Here is a 17,932-nt window from a genome sequence, read left to right as displayed (position 1 = left end):
GAGCGAAAGAGAGAGAGCACTTTAAATGTGCGAAGTATCAAGAAAAAGTGAAACAAAACAAAAGCATAAGACTGTGCGAGCGAGAACGAACGAACTTGCTTAGCCATCACACGAAGGTCCTGCTTTTTTGTGTTCTCCCTCAGCTGTCGATAAGTTCGTGGTGGTTACACGGTTACCGTCGTCACCGCCGTTTCCGGCCGAGTGTCAAAAGCTGTGATTATGGTTTGATTTTCCCGTTTCGCGTTTCGTCATCGATGGCACTATTGGCGGCGCCAACGGGAACGTAAAGTGTGGACAATTTTCCTGAACACGCGACCGACGCAACCTGTACGGGTTAGTGGGTGGCTTGGGTTGGCGAGAAAATTGCTGCGTGTAAGCCGAACTGGGAAAATGCCGAGCAGCACACGAACCCGTACACGAGTGGCCGCGTGTAAGCGAACTAAACCACGCAGTGACTTCGATTCACGACCTAGCAACGAAGCCAGTGATTGTATTTTGGTATCCACTCCTAGGGTTGGTTTTTACACCAAGAACATCTCAAGCAGTGGAATGACTTCGGGCAAAATGATATGAAGCGAACAGCGGTACTTTGGTAACCAAACGAAAGGGATACCGAACCGGATGGTCGGCACTTTCTTAAGCAGTTTATGTTTACGCTCGATGCAGTTCGGATTGGTCTCGCGACTCACCTTAACCGAAGACGCGAAGTGAAGTGTTTCGCACTGGTGCATTTATAATTTCTACTCATTAGCGCTTATTTAAATAGGAATTAGTGTAATAATAACTGATCTGCGTAAAGTAAACACCAAATATAAAATAATATAGTACTTACAACACAAAAGCTCATATAAATACGTTGGTAATTAACTTTCAAGTGATGTGAGATTTTATTTTGAGCTTAATCAACATAAAGGGTGAAATGATAAACGCTTGGCTGACAACAACTTATGAAACTACCATGGATAAATGTTATAAGACAACTTTGCTGGTGTTAATTGGAATTACAAGCTGTTATGCCTTGCTTGATGTTTCAGGAAGTAAGTTAGAATAAACTAAAGATTAAATGCTTTTAATTTTTCCTTAAACTGTTTAGTTTTTTCTTCCATTTTCCTTAATAAAAATGTATTAATAGATGGTAGCACTTTTATAATTCATGTTTTCGATATATAAAGATAGTTACAAAAATAAAACTTTAACAGTTTTGTTTAATATTTTTGAGGTGTCACGTATGTACAAATGTCACTAGCGTTAAAAATTTGTAGTTTAGAAATTTTTGATTTATGATATGACCAAGAAACATAAATGGCGTCGGTTTCACATGACTGGATCGAGGATCAAATCGCATCCGACCCGTTCCTCCCGTAGCAAGGAGAGACTTTCCAGCTATGCGTCAAAAATCAGTCTAGTAAGCCAGAAATGCCCGATCAGGTCATACCTTTAAGCCAACCATGTTTTATAAAAATAAAAATAATGATAAAAATCATAATTTTTGCATAAGATAAAATGTGTCTGTGTAATGGAATTAGTGAGTGGGTGAGTGACATCAATCCATATTGATGTTGATCATAACTAACTAGCTTTGTGAAGTTAACAAAAACTAAAAAAAAATAAATTTGCTGTCAATTTTACAGAGAAGTTTAACAACTAACATTTTCCAAAACGCTATTAAATTAGTTTTAAAATTAAATTAGTTTTAGTTTAGTTTATTTTTATTTTAAAATATTGTTAGAGGAATAATAATACAAATCATTTATATGCTTTTTTTTTACATAGAATGAACGAAGTGGTTATTTATCGATCATATGCTTGATACACAGACTGCTAAAATTATTGAACAATTTTAAAACTAATTGAGTTTATGAAATAACTTACGTGTTTTGTCCTCGCATTGTTTTCATCTGCTGTTTGTTTGTTTATTTTCCAATGCATCATTTTATTGTTAAAAATTTTGAACGATTTGGAACTTGCGATATTTCAACACAATGTACTGAAATCTGCTTATAAGCAACTGATTTTCTTACTCCTACTGCAGCATTCATGTGACCTAGTGAAACACAATAAATTCCAGTGTAATTTCCCTTGTAACCAACTTTACTTTTTACCTTCAAAATAAAATCCAACGCTGCCGGATGTAGCTAATTCAATAAACTTTTCCGAAAGCAATCTGCTTAATATCGTACACGCATCGCCACCGGCACTTTCATGCTCGCCAATGTAACTGGGAAAACTATCCCAACGCAGCAGCATGATTCACTTAATACCACCGTTTCAAACGAGTGCCGTACGCTGTTATGGCATTATAACGGTGAGCTCTTTTGTACGGAGATAACGAAACAACACACCTTCCACCAATGCCTGCAGCGGTTTTCATTCAACGGCAACGGTTACACATGTCGGAGGTCGTGCGAGTGCAGTACGGTTGTGTAGTTGTTATTGAATCAAGCAGCCCGCAACATTATGCGTGTTAAACATCTTGACTCTTGCTCTGGCCTCTCAGCGATCCAATCTTCATCCCATTCAATTCGAGTGCCACTTTACAGCCTTCGGTGGGGCTTTCCATTGAATGGGAAGAATGTGGCATACTAGAGCGTCGTGTGTTATAACTAATCTGGAGAACCACCTGTAGCCATTCCCGTTCCCAAATGCACGCGCTGTCCTGTCATGCACCGAACCAAGAGGCGTACAAAAGGAATGCCAAGAATTACCTTCTTGACGGTTACCCAAACGTAGCCGCAGGATGCATCGAAACCACCGAAACCACCCGAAAGCTCCGACGGCATAACAAAAGGCAGATGATACCAGGCACGGATCCGCTGCTTCCTGGAACGAGAAGCTTTCTGTGGAATTAGTTGTGTAATTACATAATTAGTTTTATTCCGTGTGTTTAATTAAAACTGCAGGCAATATGGTTCAGTTCGGTGGTAAAACTTCTGCCCATCGATTGATCACCGTATGGCTTTCTTGCCGCTGATAACAGACTCTTCTTACAAGGATACGACAAAAGGATCGGTGTAACAGTATGTAATGCATCAGAAGGAGCTATTTTACGCTTCAGGAGGAATCAATTGATAGTGTCAGCATAAATCAATCATATTTTTGTTCTGCTTTCATTTTTGCCACCAATGTTTCATTTTCTAAAACGTTCAACCGGAAAAGGAGAGCAGGATGGATGGTAGCCTAGCAATATTCTTGATTATTTGCTTTACTATCACCAAAATCAAACAAGTCAACATGCGTGACATTGTGAATTTTGCTGCCAAAAAACAAATCGAAACATGTATTTTTTAAGTTTCATTGTTTTATTCCTGCTCCCGCTAACAAACCGACCGTTGCTGATTTGTTTGCCTTACGGGCACGAAAAGGTTTTTGAACATGGCGTTGTGAACATAACGCGTCACGCATAAGCCGATGCAACGCTTGCCAACATTTTTTTATGGTATTTTCTGTTTTTGATTCTGAAATCATATTTGCGTAGCTCTGAATAAACACATGATTACAGTAGCCTTACGCACGATGAATTGATTGTATGTTTATGTTTTACGATTCTCAGGCATTTTAAAAAGGGTTATTTTTCAGACCCAGACCCAAAAGAGAAAAAAATCAAAATATGTTTTTTTTATGAATTATTAGGCCATTGAAGTTTGGAATTTTTTTTAAGCGTACATTTCAACTTCATCGTTTAATAAAAAAACTTTTATTAATTTATTTTTAATCAAACAGTCACAATAAAAACTCAAAATTGTATGAAGAATCCATGCATGTTATAACATTTGATATCTTTTCTTAAATATTATTTTGCTCATTTGGGCTTTATTCCATATTTCATCATCTTGTCTGAGAATGTACACGTAACATAAATTAATTGTTTCATTACAATTTTCGTGTGTCTGTCATCAAGGCTAAGCAAGCCTTATTGAATGTGGCAATAGTATTTATTCCTAAAATCATTAGCGTAGAACAATTTTGAACTGAATTACAAACATTGATAAACAACAGCGAATTGAATAAGAGTAAAAAAACAATTTAAAGACATAAGCTTAATGTTTGAAAAAAAACCTCGTTCTTTTCTAAATTTATATTTATATAAACTTTGTATACAATGATATAGTCACGATTGGTTGCTGAATACAATTTAATTTCTTTTTGATTGAGGAAAAGGAAAAAAAATTAAAAGCCTATCATACCACTGACCTTGCGTAAAATATCTCTCCAAACCCATAATACCACACCGATCATCAGCCCACATTAAAAAACCGCCCTTTATATACCTTTGATTATGATAATACCAACGGATGTTTGGCCTGTCACCAAGCAGTGAAGCTGTCAGCTCATAAATAGCACCAAAACCAGCAACGACGACAAAAATTTACCTATCCCCACCCATCCCCTTAATTCGTGCCCTAAGGTTTAAAGAATATCATGATGGTTAGAAAGAAAGAAAAATCTTTTTAAAAAGCAAACAACTCCAAGTTCCCGCCAAACGGTGACATTTAAACACCAGCAATTAAAGCAACGAACCTTGCCTTAACAAAAAAAAAAACGTGAAAAACACACAAATGTAAATTCGTGTCATGTTAAGCGACGACAAATGGATCGAAACCATCAACCACAACAGCTCGGGTGTGTGGCATGGGGACGATGAATCGGTTGGAAAATATCTGAGACAATGATATCCATTTTAATGGCACCTTCTTCTTAGCAGCGGGGCCCAACATTTTCCTAATGTCATTCCAGATCCTACGCGATTAAAGCTTTGGTTCGGCCTCTTTGTATGCGCAAAAGAGGAAAAAAGGAAATATGGAAAAGAGTGGAAGAGACGAAGGATGCTAAAACATCGAATTACTCTATCAAAGATTATTTAACCACATTACAATCGATAGTGTTGCGCTTCAGAAGGTGCGGTTGAGTTTGTGTATGAATCCATAACAATAACACATACTCTGAGATGTAATGTCAATACCTTTTCTTTTACCGATTCTAAACTAATGTTCGTTAATAGCAGAAATAAACTAAGCACTTAATCGTTTTATTACTTCTGTATAAATGTCAACATACCACTTACATTTTTCTTCCAAGTTCTTTAATCCACACTAAAGCAGGTAATCTGCCTGTACAGTGGTATTTCTCTCTCCCCCGTAACATTTGCACCACCATCCATTCGAAGTAAATGTTATCATTTGGCATTTTCCATCTGGTTTCACATTTCGGTTTCGGTTGCGCATGAGAAACTCTGCCGAAGAATCGGTGATTCGGATTTTTCGTCCACCCCATTAACGGGTGGCAAATGCCGCCCGGTGGTACAGTGATGATTAGATCAAAGCCAAAGCAAACAGTCAATTTTTAACTCAATTAAAAGCCGCTCGCTGCGTCAATAAACCATTTAATTAGAAAATCACCAAACTCATTGGCAAATACCAACGCCTAGCGGTAAAACGACTTTCTGTGCGACCGGTTCGTGAGACCGCGCACCCATTGGTGATGGTGTTCCGTGGGTATCGATTTAGCGATTAACTGTAATTGGTCCGCCCCGGGTATGCCTTTCTGGAACACGGCGGTCGCACGATGACTGGAGGCCTGAGCCATCCGAATTCGTAAAAACGCTGAGGCTCGAATCGTAACTCAAGCACATGGCAACGGTTGGCAGTTAGGAATCTGATGTATTCAACCATTTTTCCCGCAGCACCGGTGCCACTGAGTGATGGGATGTGAAACGATACCATACCGCAATACGCAAAAGGGAAAACATAAAACATAATAACCAAACACACTAGCACACATACAGACACACAGAAGCAAAAAAAAATGAAAATTTACAACTTCAATTAACGCTAATAATCCGGAAGCAGTTTATAGCTCAATTTTCTTCCACTCGCTTATGATTCTTTTCGCTGGTATAATCCTTCCGCTATGCGATAGAAACGAGCGTCAGCATGTGGCAAAAAAGGGTCTGTTTTAGAAGTTTGCCTTGAAAATAGAAGCCACCGAAGGTAAGACTGATAAACTACTACTCTAAAGGCTAGCTTTGAGGTTAGCCATTGGTGTCGAAATGGACAGCTCAGTCCGCCTGTGAACTGACGATGAACGATGGTCTTTACATGCAATTTGTTATAGATAATGTGCTTCCTTAATTTTTTTCTGTAAGAGTAAGTGAATGTAATTATGGCCAACTTATAACTTGAGTTTATGCATTTGGGTCACATATTAGCTGTATCAGTAATAAGAAGATTCTTCGACAACGTAACAGCATGAGCATTCTTATTTATAGAATCTGATAAACTAATAACAATAATGGCAAAGCAAGAAGCCAGATATGTCGCATTATGGCAATATAGCAGGAGAAAGGAAAAGAGTTACGCGAAACGGTTTGAACAACTTTCGCAGAGAGGAAGACGCATCCACAATACTTGAGCCCTTTCAAAGCTTGGATTGTTCGCGGTTATGTTAACCTTTTCATGTATTTCAATTGGTTTATTGCCTTTTTGACGAGAGAGCATAGCTACAGGCACAGGATTCAATAACATTAGGAAGCAACAACTTGAAGCTGTATGAGTATGAGATTTTGTTGTTTGTTCCAGATTTACAAAACATGGTTGAGGCGACATATTTGAAGTGTGTTCCTTTCATATTTATGACGGGCAACATTGACATTTGATTTTAAATTAGATTATACGATTTGTCTAAGGACAAATAACCGCAAATAAGGTGGACTGTTCACCGCATAATACAATATTTATTTTGAAATTAATGAAATTTTTTAAAGTTTATTTTGCTCCAGTATAATGATTGATTTGAACAGCTATGAAACAGTTGAAATGTGCTTTAACATATTTACTACAATACTATACCAAAAGATCTTGCTTATGTGTTAGAATTATAGTGAATTGTAGGTCGTGGATCAAATCTCGTATGAGCCTATGAAGCCTTCATAGTAAGAACTAAGATATCCTGAAGTTTTAAAACAAAACCATACATAAATTTTTAATTAATGAGGTATTTAGTTACTAAATTTTATTAAGTATTATTAAAAAAATAAAAATACTTAATTCGATATACTTAGTTTATAATTTGATTTCCTTTTATTATAAATTTTTATTATCTTTTTTTAACTTTTATGCAATTAAACGCGTGCCTCCAGCTAGTATTCAATTTTTAGTTTATTTATAAATGTACAGCACGACTTTTATAATTTAGTTCTTTAAAAGAAATAATAATATGTGCAAATAACACATCGAATAAAAGATGGTTCTACGGTTTCAATATTTTTTTTTTCAATTCAATACAATCCATCGATTCAGTTTTCAATTTTAAGCTTAAATTAAACTTGGCCGTAAATTTTTGCAACTCACACAAAAATATTTGAAGGAAATACATCGATACAAAACTTTCACTTGGCCATTCTTCTGCCAAACATGGTTTCACCGTTCATTCCAGTTTCCCGGAAGCAACAAACACGAAATGTGACGTTGTTCATTTTGGCATCTTTCCAGTAGGTCTTGAAACAACCCTTGACCGACTCGGTTCGTAGTGACCCTAGCGGCTTAAAAACGGTTCAAATGACCGCCGTCTAGGCGCAATGATTAACGGCGGGAAGGTATTATTATTCCTAAATTAGACGTGATTATGGGAATTTGCAATTGATTTTTCAACGACGACTGGCGTTCGCTCCTTTGGGCATCGGACCATTGAAGCCAAAAAGTCAATAGTGGCCACATGACACAATGGCCACTAAGGTGGTTACTTGCACCGAAGTATTTGCATACGTCTTTCGGTGCCGATGTTAAGGGTACAAACGCGGTCCCATATGGCGTTCTTCGGGCGGCCATCGGGTGAAAGGTTCGTGTCTTGGTTAAGTACGATCGGAAGTCTTGTAGCCCTCCCGGCGTCAAACCTGAACCGGAACTGCCACCGTTAGCGAACGCTTCAACAAGACAAGACGGTAATTCTTGGCGTTTGCCGTTTCAGGTGTTGGCCACCTATGTGTGTGTGTGTGTGTGTGAGTGTGTTCACAAAATAATGACGTCGATGATGATGATGATAGGATACGAAAGCGAAATATAAACACCAGAAAACGATAACCCTTAGAGGGGAAATGTTTGAAACTTCTTGGAGGAAAGATAAAAATAAATACAATAGAGACCTTTTTATTTTATTATTTTAAAATATTTTTACATGAACGAGATAATATTTTTGAAATGAAGTTTTTACAAAAAAAGATAATTAAAAATCGTACGAAAATCAATAAGAATTTTTAATTTTAAATTCGTTTTACACGTTTCTCATGATTCTTGAATAGAACATTTGCTGTTTTTCATTTTCGAATTATAATGGAGTATTTCTAAATACTTTTTTTTAATTGTCAATCTGTTTAGGTCCTTTCGTTTATTTTTCCATTAAAATATCTACTGAAGTATCAAGGGTTACACCGTGAAAACTGCTGTGTATTTAGTGTCCAGTTAAACTTTTTATTTTCTAGCACTAGCACTAGCCAGGAAGGCACTGATGAGGTCTAATGTGACGTAAACACCGCATAAACGCTTCGTGAAGAAAATTTGTTCTGACGTGCCTTTTTTCCACAACACAGGCATTTTCCGCCATACTGTAGTGGATGCTTTGTTTCATAGCAAACTTTACCAAAAACTACAAACTTTTGCATCTCACCAAAAGCACAACGGTCGCAGTAAAGTTGTTCACTAGTAGAACGGACGTTCAGGAAAATGTAAAAGTGAGTCAACGTTGAGATGCTTTCGGAAGTAGTTCATTGTCAAACAAAAAATCTTCTTACAACATCTTCAGCTCACTTCCTAATAAGCAGCTCGGTCTTGTTGCGTTCCGTGGTGCGAAATATGCGGAAGTATATTTAACTGCTGACAAAACAAGCAAACTACAACGGAAACGGTACTGGCCGCGTACCCGGGGATAACTAATTTTCCCACCCGTTGAGCAATTTGTTAGTACGGTGCCGTAAGGCCAAACCGGTAACGCGATAGTGGGGAATCCATTGTTTGGTCCTGCCCCAGGAGAGCAGTCGAAAGCAAATAAACAAATGAATAAAATTTTGCCGCTAAACCCCAGTGCGGGGGTGCAGTTAAACTTATGGCTGGAAATGAGTAATTTTCTCATCCCTTTTTCGTCGTCATTATTTTCCGTGTTTGACGATTAGCGAAACCACGAAAAGTCACAACAACGCATAAGCAAAGCAAAAACCGAACGTTAAGCAATGTATGGAAAGGTCCAAAAAAAAAAAGAATCCAAATGGGTTTGCTGCCGAAAAGAAAATGAGTGTTAAATCTGCTCCAAGCATGCAATAAAATTATTTACACCAAAGCCAAAGTGGGCCTCCGCTTTCGATGGTGAAGTGTAGGACAGTTTGTTTTTCCTTTTGCTTTTTTTTGCTGAGTACCAAACTGTCCATATTTTTGTGTTTGTATTTGTTTCTTCTAGCCGACAAGAGCATGGTTTGATTTCCTCTTGAAAAATGTGTAGAACGTAACGAAACGGGGGACGACCGAAAGGGTCTCCATTTCTCTCCATCAATGCGGCGAGGTGACAAATAAAAGCGAAATCAAATACAAATTATGTCATTACTAATTTATTATTCTAATTTTCCCCATTTTCGCTTCACCGGGTTAATGTTTGGTTTGGTTCGCTTTGCTACGCTGAGTAGACGCTTTGAACCTTTTTCGATTCGTGAAGAGAATTTGGAAACTATTACCGCAGGGTACATTTTTTTTTAAAAGAAGAAAAACAAACACAACAACCACCAAAGGATATGGGCTTCACTACTCGGTAATGGAAAATATGGTCAGTAAATTCTTGATTTTGTGGAGCATTCAAAAGGGTCTTAGTCGCGTGGTGAGAATATATTTTGAACATTGACTAATGATCTTTAAAAACTAAACCCAAATCAAATATCTTAATTTTCTTCTTCGAGCTAGTTATTTTTTCGGAACTGTTTTGAAAGGAATGCTAGAATATGGATAAAAATAAGCCGCCTGAAAGGAACCTGCTGTAAAAAATGATAAAGACTCCCTGCTGTAATTTTATCAAAATATTTACGTACATCTTTCAGCGTTTGACTGCTGCCTGCTTGGTGAAGTAATCCTTGAAGTGTCCTTTCCCGCCAGGGATTAAATAAAATACGGCATAAAAGTAGCACTCTTTACTCGAACAATAGACGGTTTGGACATAACCGAAAAGATAGCAAAGTTCTAGCTGTGAGCAGAAGCTCATAGAGAAAAAATCAGGCAAACAAAAGGGATTCGCTTTTTCATAGAGCAAGTGCGTAGTGGTGAACGTAGTGGTAGATGCTTTTTTATTTTCTTCTACGAACTTCTTATTCGATATGCGTGAAAGCTGCATACTCTTCTCCAGGTCGGTGGTTTAGTCTGAAAAGTTTCTTATCTCCAGCGCACGGTCACGGTCGCGGTTTTTAATTGTGATCGAGGGATCGATGAGATGACAATTGCACCATTGTTTGTGTAGTCTCAACCTTTGGCCCTTTTCAAGCTAAAGGCAAAAGGGAAGGTTTATCCTTGGAGTACATTTTAGTTTATTTTCAAAAGGGTGGAAAAAAGACACAAAAATCCGAAATGCGTCACAAAGTACGTGAAAATGATAACTTTTATAGCAGCATGTCTGTAAAATTCTGTTCAGTCTCAGATAAAAATCAGTTTTTCTCTAGAATAATTATATTGTTCCGAACCTGAAATTTGGTTCAAAAACGAAATAATAAATTTTGTAACTTCTCTTTCAATTATGAATAATATAGTAAAAGTAAGAAGCAGACTGGAATGATCAAAACGATATAATTTATCAATTCTCAATACTTAATTACAATGTTTTCTAGTAACAATTAAACTGTGAATAAAACGTTCTAAATACCACTCAAACATCAAATTCAAACACTCTTGTTAATTAATGTTCTTCATTATGTTCTCATTATCATTACGATTTACTTCCTCGTAGAATAAAACGCCAAACAGTTTCGCAATCATGCGGTTCTACAAGAACAACCACCTTTAAATGAACAAATTAACCACCAGACCGCTGGTAGCATTCTTGCAACTAGCTGGAAGATTCAATTTCATCTCTCTCAACAGCACCTAATGACCCAAAGAAATACGTCAGCAATCATAAATCAATACCACAAAACCGAACCAATCGGGTACGTTCTCCACACCTACATTTCCGACACGATTATGGAGTTTGCAAAACTTCACCACTCAACAGCGTCCATTCCTTTCCCGGTATAATCTTATTGACGCGGGAAGGTAGCACTAACATTGCCACAGAAACTTTGTTTACTCCAACTTAGGCAACCGGTTGTTGAGACACAAACACTGTGTAACTGTGGTTCGATGTATTCCGTCCCTGCCCTTTTGCTGCTCCACCAAACACCGGTGCAGTATGCACTGTTGCAGCTTACCGTGTTTGTGTTAAACGCTACTAATACGAACCTTATGATAAATGCACCATTTGCAGCCAAACATGCATTATGGTAGCTTTTCGTCGTCACATGCGATCACCAGCCACTTTCACCTCGCAACTGCTTCTTGGCTTGTTTGGAGAAAACTTTTACTCCCTGGAACAAAGTTGTAACAATCGAAACCCCGCTTGTTCGTCGTTGGAAAACCTCATCAGCTCGTAATGAAGGTTTAAGTAAACAGTCACATAATCATGTTGCAACTTCAACCCACTTCACGGTGCTAAGTAGCAAATCAACCATATTGGCAAAGCAACTTTTGTGTAACGTCTTCGTTCATGTAAGATTTATGTGATTGTAAAGTAATAATAACAGCTCCAGTGCACTTTACCATCGATTACGATTCAAGAATAACTTAATTGACCACAAACTTTTCATTCGCTAACTGTTTCTATGCTTTTCTCTTGCTTCTCTCTTTCAAATCGCCCAAACTCTCACACACTGGATGGTGAACGTCGGCTGAACAGTTGATCCGAAATTTAGTGCACCGATAGCAAATGTAACCGTACCGGTCGGACGTGAAGGAGTGATGACGTGCACGGTGCATGATTTGTACAAATACAAGGTAATTGGCCGGTCACGTTTCCGGTTTCCGTTGCTTCATTCGTACTGTACCATTTCCGGCAAATTAGCACAAATGAGAAAAAGGAGCAAACCCTTTATTTTTTTCACGGTCACCATCACCATTAGATCATAAAGTGCGCTAATGTGAAATAATGAGACTTTACAACCTTTATTTGTTTTTCTACTGTACCATCCTTGTTCACCACTAGGTCGCCTGGTTGCGGGTTGATACGCAGACAATATTAACAATCGAAACACTCGTGATAACGAAGAGCGAACGGATAGCGATCACGCACACCGAACAACGAATCTGGCAGCTGAGAATTAAGGATATTCGAGAGTCGGACAAGGGGTGGTACATGTGCCAGATTAATACGGACCCGATGAAGAGCCAGATGGGATACTTGAATGTTGTCGGTAAGAGTTAAATTAATATAGAATTTAACAGCTTTTATTATCATTTTAGCTCAGAATAGAAAACCAACGATAAAAACTCGACAAAAGTAGCTCATTTTTCCAAAATAATTTTGCGACTCTGGCGCTACTTTAAGGTTGTTTTACTTTTCTCGTGCATGGTTTGTTTACGTTTTTAATCGAGCCGTTAGCGAAAAAATAATCTTGAATTAAATTAAATTAATTTAAACAAATAAAATTATAATAAGTAATAAATTTATTGTTTTGATGAAGTCGATGAGAAAGGCAAGTTTTTTAAGTTCAGTGATGATGTTTCAAAACAAGAGACCATCAAGAAAGCTCGTCGCCGGATGCTGCTGACTCCTGTGATACAAACAATTGATGCTGCTAATAGTACCGCAGATTTGTAAATTTTATTTTCTTGTGTGTTTGGCGTTGTCATCTTGTCATAATTTTTCCGGTTGCCAGAAGATAGCGTAACAAGATAAATAGGTTAGCTAAGTTGTTTTTGCCCACAGCGTCATACACCGGGCAAAATAAAATCGGGATCGAATATTAGAAGTCGGATAGCACCAATTAGAAGCAGCTTCGAGTAGCAAAAAGATAAAAACCAGATCGAACAACTGTATGTAGTGAGCTATATTTATCTAGCAAGATGGCCAAACGCGTTGTGCATACCGAATTTATTGAAAGCAAGTTCAACATACTAGTAATAAATTCATTAACAATGCAGCATTTATGTGAGTGAAAAAGACCTATTTCAACAAATTCGTATTAAAATACATCAATTTATAAGTTTTGCTTAATTTTCCTAAAAAAAAGCTAAGACTATAGCCTTAGGCGATTGGCAAATTTATAAATTTTTTTTTTGTGAAAATGTGCACGGGAGGAATTTTTTTTTTCGAATTAACAGCCATTCTTCTGTTTTAAAAATAGTATTTACATTTACTATAATTATATACAACACGTACGTACTTTAAAAAATAAAAAGGCACTCGATTTTTTCAAACGTATCAATATTTAATGACACTCAACCGATATAATTTTTGAATTTATCTACCTTGTTATTGCCCGTAAAATTGAGCTATCCTTGCCGCCATTACAGAAAACTGTCGTGGCGTTAAGTCGCGCTACGAAGAGGAATTTTTCGCTGAAAATGCACGTTTTTGCAATTGTTTTTATATGGTGTTTAGCAAGAATGTTCTGAATCGCGTTCGCAAATGCGACAATTGCTAAGCGTTTAGTGACGGGGTAACGGAGTACTCTTATTACTTATATACTTTTCCTCTAATACTTTTACCTCTAAAGAGCCTGCACCATATTTTATTTACTAATATCAAATACAAAAAACATACCATGTTGATCTATACAGTGAACGCTCGTTATAATAGACAAAGACACGATTCAATTGACTGCCAATTTTAGTGTTGATGGTAAACTACACCTTATGCAACGAAGAACAGGAATAAAATTAGACCACCATTTAATTTTGCTCATTATACCACCGGTACGATTTTTGCCTTCATTTCATTCACTGCCAGCTTTCCTCATTCTATATTTCAAACGTTCCGTTTTGCTGCTCGGTTGTGCTCAGAAAGACGCCACCTTAACCCGGTCGCCAACTGTTTGTTTCTTTAAAACGTGACTTAAGCAACCAAGACTGATCGAAAGCTGCAGCGCACTAGTCAACAAACACCTTCTATTGCCATCCGGCACGAAAACCACCAAGTTTCGCTACAACTTCCAAGTCGTTTGAAGTTCAACTTTGGCGCACAGTCACCGACGTAACGGGTTACCCTTTTATTCTACAAGCCGGTTCCACCCTCAGTCTACCGGCATGCCCTGACAAAACCGTATGATCCCCATTCGGTTTTCAACATCGGGCGATGGAAATCACGTGTTGTGAAAACACGGACAAACGCATCGGGCTTCAAGCGGTGTCCCTTTCCTAAACGGCGTCCTTCGTCTTCCCTTTGGCGTACAATTAATCGTTTATTTGCTTATAGTGGTGCTTCTTGATTTCATGTCGAATAGCACATGAAATAGTGCTGCAGCAGTGGATGGAGAGACAAGCAGGCACTCAAGACAATGCGTAGAAATTCCACCTTCTCACACACATGCACGCACACACACACACGCACATACAATTTTATGTACTGCGTCCCGGAAAAAGGACGAAAGTGCTTCTACACGTGTCAGGGGTTGAAGGCTTCCCCAAAATCGTAGAGCTTTCATTGACACCACACACAGTAAAAGTGACGAAATTGCGTGCAAATACTTTCACTTTCATCATTACTCTAACTACCGTTGGCCAGCCTGGAAGACCCACAAAAACCAGAAGGAAAACGTAAATGGTTATGATGAAAATTTAAACACCTGCTGGAAAAGGGGGGTAGACCACACAACTTTCCTCCCTTTCCCGGCATGGCTTGAGTTGTTTGTGTAAAGGGGAACAGACGAAGGGAGAAAAAAAACTTTTATGGAGATTTTTTTGACCTTCTTGAGCGGGTGTTGACTTAACGAGGCTTCCCATTGCTTCGGTACTTATTGTCGGGTGTAAGCAGCCGAAATGGAGAGACCTGAGTCCTTAGCAGACAGCACACCGTTGACCGGTGCATGTTTCGGCAGTCACACAGTTGCGGTCACATAGTTGCTGTGCGTTCATCGCTAGGCTGTTTACGATAAATTATTATCCTATCTGCAAACACGCAAACATAAGATTAAAGATTTTCGACGGAATTAGTGTTGTTTTTATACCGTAGGGTAGAGTCACACACATTTTCCTACCAATGCCAATGAGACAGAGGGCATAACAGGTCGAAGGGGAGTTTCGAAGTATGTTTTTTGCTTCTTATGATAATTAGTGCTTAAGAGATTTGGATGATTTTCTAGGGGAATATTAATTGTCTCATCTACATGCAAGGAAGATGTTATAGCTAAGGCACCAGAAAAATAATGAAAACATATTTAAGGCTACAGTTTATGCATCTAGCCTACATTACATCTGAACAATTTCATTAAACTACCCCTAAGCGAACTTATCATTTCAATCAAGAAAAAAGTAGGATACTACTATTACTTACATCAAAAACATACATTGCTTTCACTTTACTCGCGACATAAAACGATGATGTTGAATCAATAATTATTGTTTACAACTTTGCTTGGCTTTGATTCCAATAATCTCTGACCGACCAGTGCCGCCCGACATTCTGGACTATCCGACCAGCCAGGACATGGTGGTGCTGGAGGGTACCAACGTAACACTTACCTGTGCAGCAACGGGCGTCCCCGAACCGACGGTCACCTGGAAGCGGGAGGGTGAGAAATCTGTCACATCCGTGGAGAATTCCGGAAGTATGTATTATTCATCACGGCCAGCCAGCCACCAACATGCGAAAGGTTGGCTGGTGTGCCTCCGTTTCCCTAATAATAACTTAATCATCATTCGTGCATAGTAACGAGCCACGATGGAGCGATGCTGCACATCTACCACATCGAGCGGCACAACGCCGGTTCCTATCACTGCATCGCATCAAACGGCGTGCCACCGACGGTCAGCAAACGAATTATCGTAACAGTCAACTGTGCGTACAGTTCTGCCCATTTCGAGATACGATCTCGGCGCAACTCACACATACACACCTCCGTCTGACCCCGGGTTTTGCTTGATTTCCAATTTCAGTCCAACCGATTATACGAATACCGACGCGCCAGTACTACGCCGAGCTGGGCGGCCGGGTCATTCTCGAGTGCCACAGCGAAGCCCAACCGAACTCCATCAACTACTGGATGAAGGGTAAGGGTGAAATCATCCTGCAGGGTGGCACGTACGACTCCACGCTCGAGGATCACGTGTTCAAGGTGACGATGAAAATCACCATTCGGCTGGAGAAGGTTTCCGACTTCGGTGTGTACAAATGTGTGGCCAAAAATTCCCTCGGCACTACGGAGGAATCGGTGAAAGTGTACCGTAAGACCTGTAAGGAAACTAAGCGCCATATAGTTTACTGTACTGGGCACTGTTTAACACCTTGTCTTCTTACCTTTCTCCCCGCCAGCCAAAACGAAACAGGTGGAGAATCAGATCATTCAGCAGTCAAACTATCTAGGATCAACGACACTTATCAAGAACTATACCGATAACAAAATCAACGATATTCTGCTAACCGCATCAGCTGCTTCTTCCAGTGGGGCGACCATTTCCTTCGCGTTCCTTCGGCTAGTGATAGTTATGGCTGCGATGGTCGCTATTGTCGCTGTGAAGACATTATGATAAGGAGCGATGCTATATCTCCCCGATGCAGGGAAATTAACAAATGTTATACGAATTATACGCATTACATGTGCATATAGCGGTATTATCATGTTAGCAGACAAAATGTATAACTGTTCCCCAGCAAATGTAAATTGTTCTCCTGTTGTATGAGCAGCAATAAATGGCAACAAAACGTAATGTCCATTATTAAACTAAAGTACACGGTGTTGGGCAAAAGATATTTGAAACTGGAAAGAAATTGATGAGTCGATATAAAAATGATAAAAAAAATTAGAGAAATAAGAAAGTGATATAAAAACTATTAATGGTTGGTAATGTAAAATGCTGAAATTGCATTATACAATTTAGTTTTCGTGCTCATTTTGATTTGCTACACAGAACATTTGCTTAATTTAAATGCCTGTATTTTACGATAAACTGAAGTTATTTAATGTTACAATTTCTTGTGCCTCCGCCCTACCAAGAAAGGTGGTGGCAAACCTATGAAGAAGCGTCATAGAAACAGAGTAAAACAAAATTGAGTATGGAATACTACGATTTTGACTTTATGCATGAGGTAAATTAAACGCAGATATACTATAAATAAAATTGTACGGAAATGTAACATTTTCAATCACCCATTAGTGTCAAAAATAAGTAGGAAAAGAATGTTTTGGCGAGAGGTATCATTTACAATAAACTATCACTTAACTTCAATTCAAGTGAATAACTCGCTGGGTTATGAAAGGTATTTATTTATGTCATGACATTTTCTTTACCGATTAATTTTTTAGCTAATTTTTAATTTAAGTTGTAGCATTCGTATTTGAATCTTGCTAAGAATGCTTTTTCTCTATAATAATTTATTTATTAGTCAACGGACCTAAAAAGCCACTCGACATCGTTTACAAAAAATCTATTTTTTTATTTTTATCTAAAATAAATTGTAATATTGCGGAATGATGACATTCTTCATAATAAATAGCGTTAACAAGGATACTCACAATTCTGTACTAAAATATCGAAAGACTATTCTTTGAATATGTTTAGTTGGACATTGCAATTGTTGTTGTGAATAATGTTTTTGTTATTATTATTATTCATTAAGTAGCGTTCAATTAATGCGTGGTAAATAACTGAAGGCAATTAAATTTGCAACGAATAATTTACAGATCTTCGAAAAAGACTTACACATTATTGATGAGTCATACTAT

General features: G+C 38.2%; 1 protein-coding gene across 2 annotated transcripts; it reads left to right on the top strand.

Annotated features, from left to right (window-relative positions):
* The first annotated feature begins 469 nt into the window (after positions 1-469).
* On the top strand, positions 470-16,935 carry LOC125766347 (opioid-binding protein/cell adhesion molecule homolog). Of its 2 annotated transcripts, none has more exons than XM_049432211.1 (7): positions 470-1,037; positions 11,950-12,047; positions 12,256-12,463; positions 15,659-15,817; positions 15,919-16,047; positions 16,146-16,442; positions 16,522-16,935. In XM_049432211.1, exons 1-7 carry the CDS (start codon positions 920-922, stop codon positions 16,734-16,736), a joined length of 1,224 nt encoding a protein of 407 aa, XP_049288168.1. In that variant the 5' UTR covers positions 470-919; the 3' UTR covers positions 16,737-16,935. The 2 variants fall into 2 exon arrangements, with proteins under 2 accessions (XP_049288168.1, XP_049288169.1); XM_049432212.1 differs by lacking the exon at positions 470-1,037 and adding an exon at positions 10,007-11,762.
* Positions 16,936-17,932: the final 997 nt, after the last annotated feature.

The sequence above is a fragment of the Anopheles funestus genome, chromosome 2RL (genome assembly GCF_943734845.2).
Source record: "Anopheles funestus chromosome 2RL, idAnoFuneDA-416_04, whole genome shotgun sequence".
Classification (NCBI taxonomy): domain Eukaryota; kingdom Metazoa; phylum Arthropoda; class Insecta; order Diptera; family Culicidae; genus Anopheles; species Anopheles funestus.
Note: the sequence above shows the minus strand (reverse complement) of the source record. Positions and strands in the feature narration are given on the sequence as shown.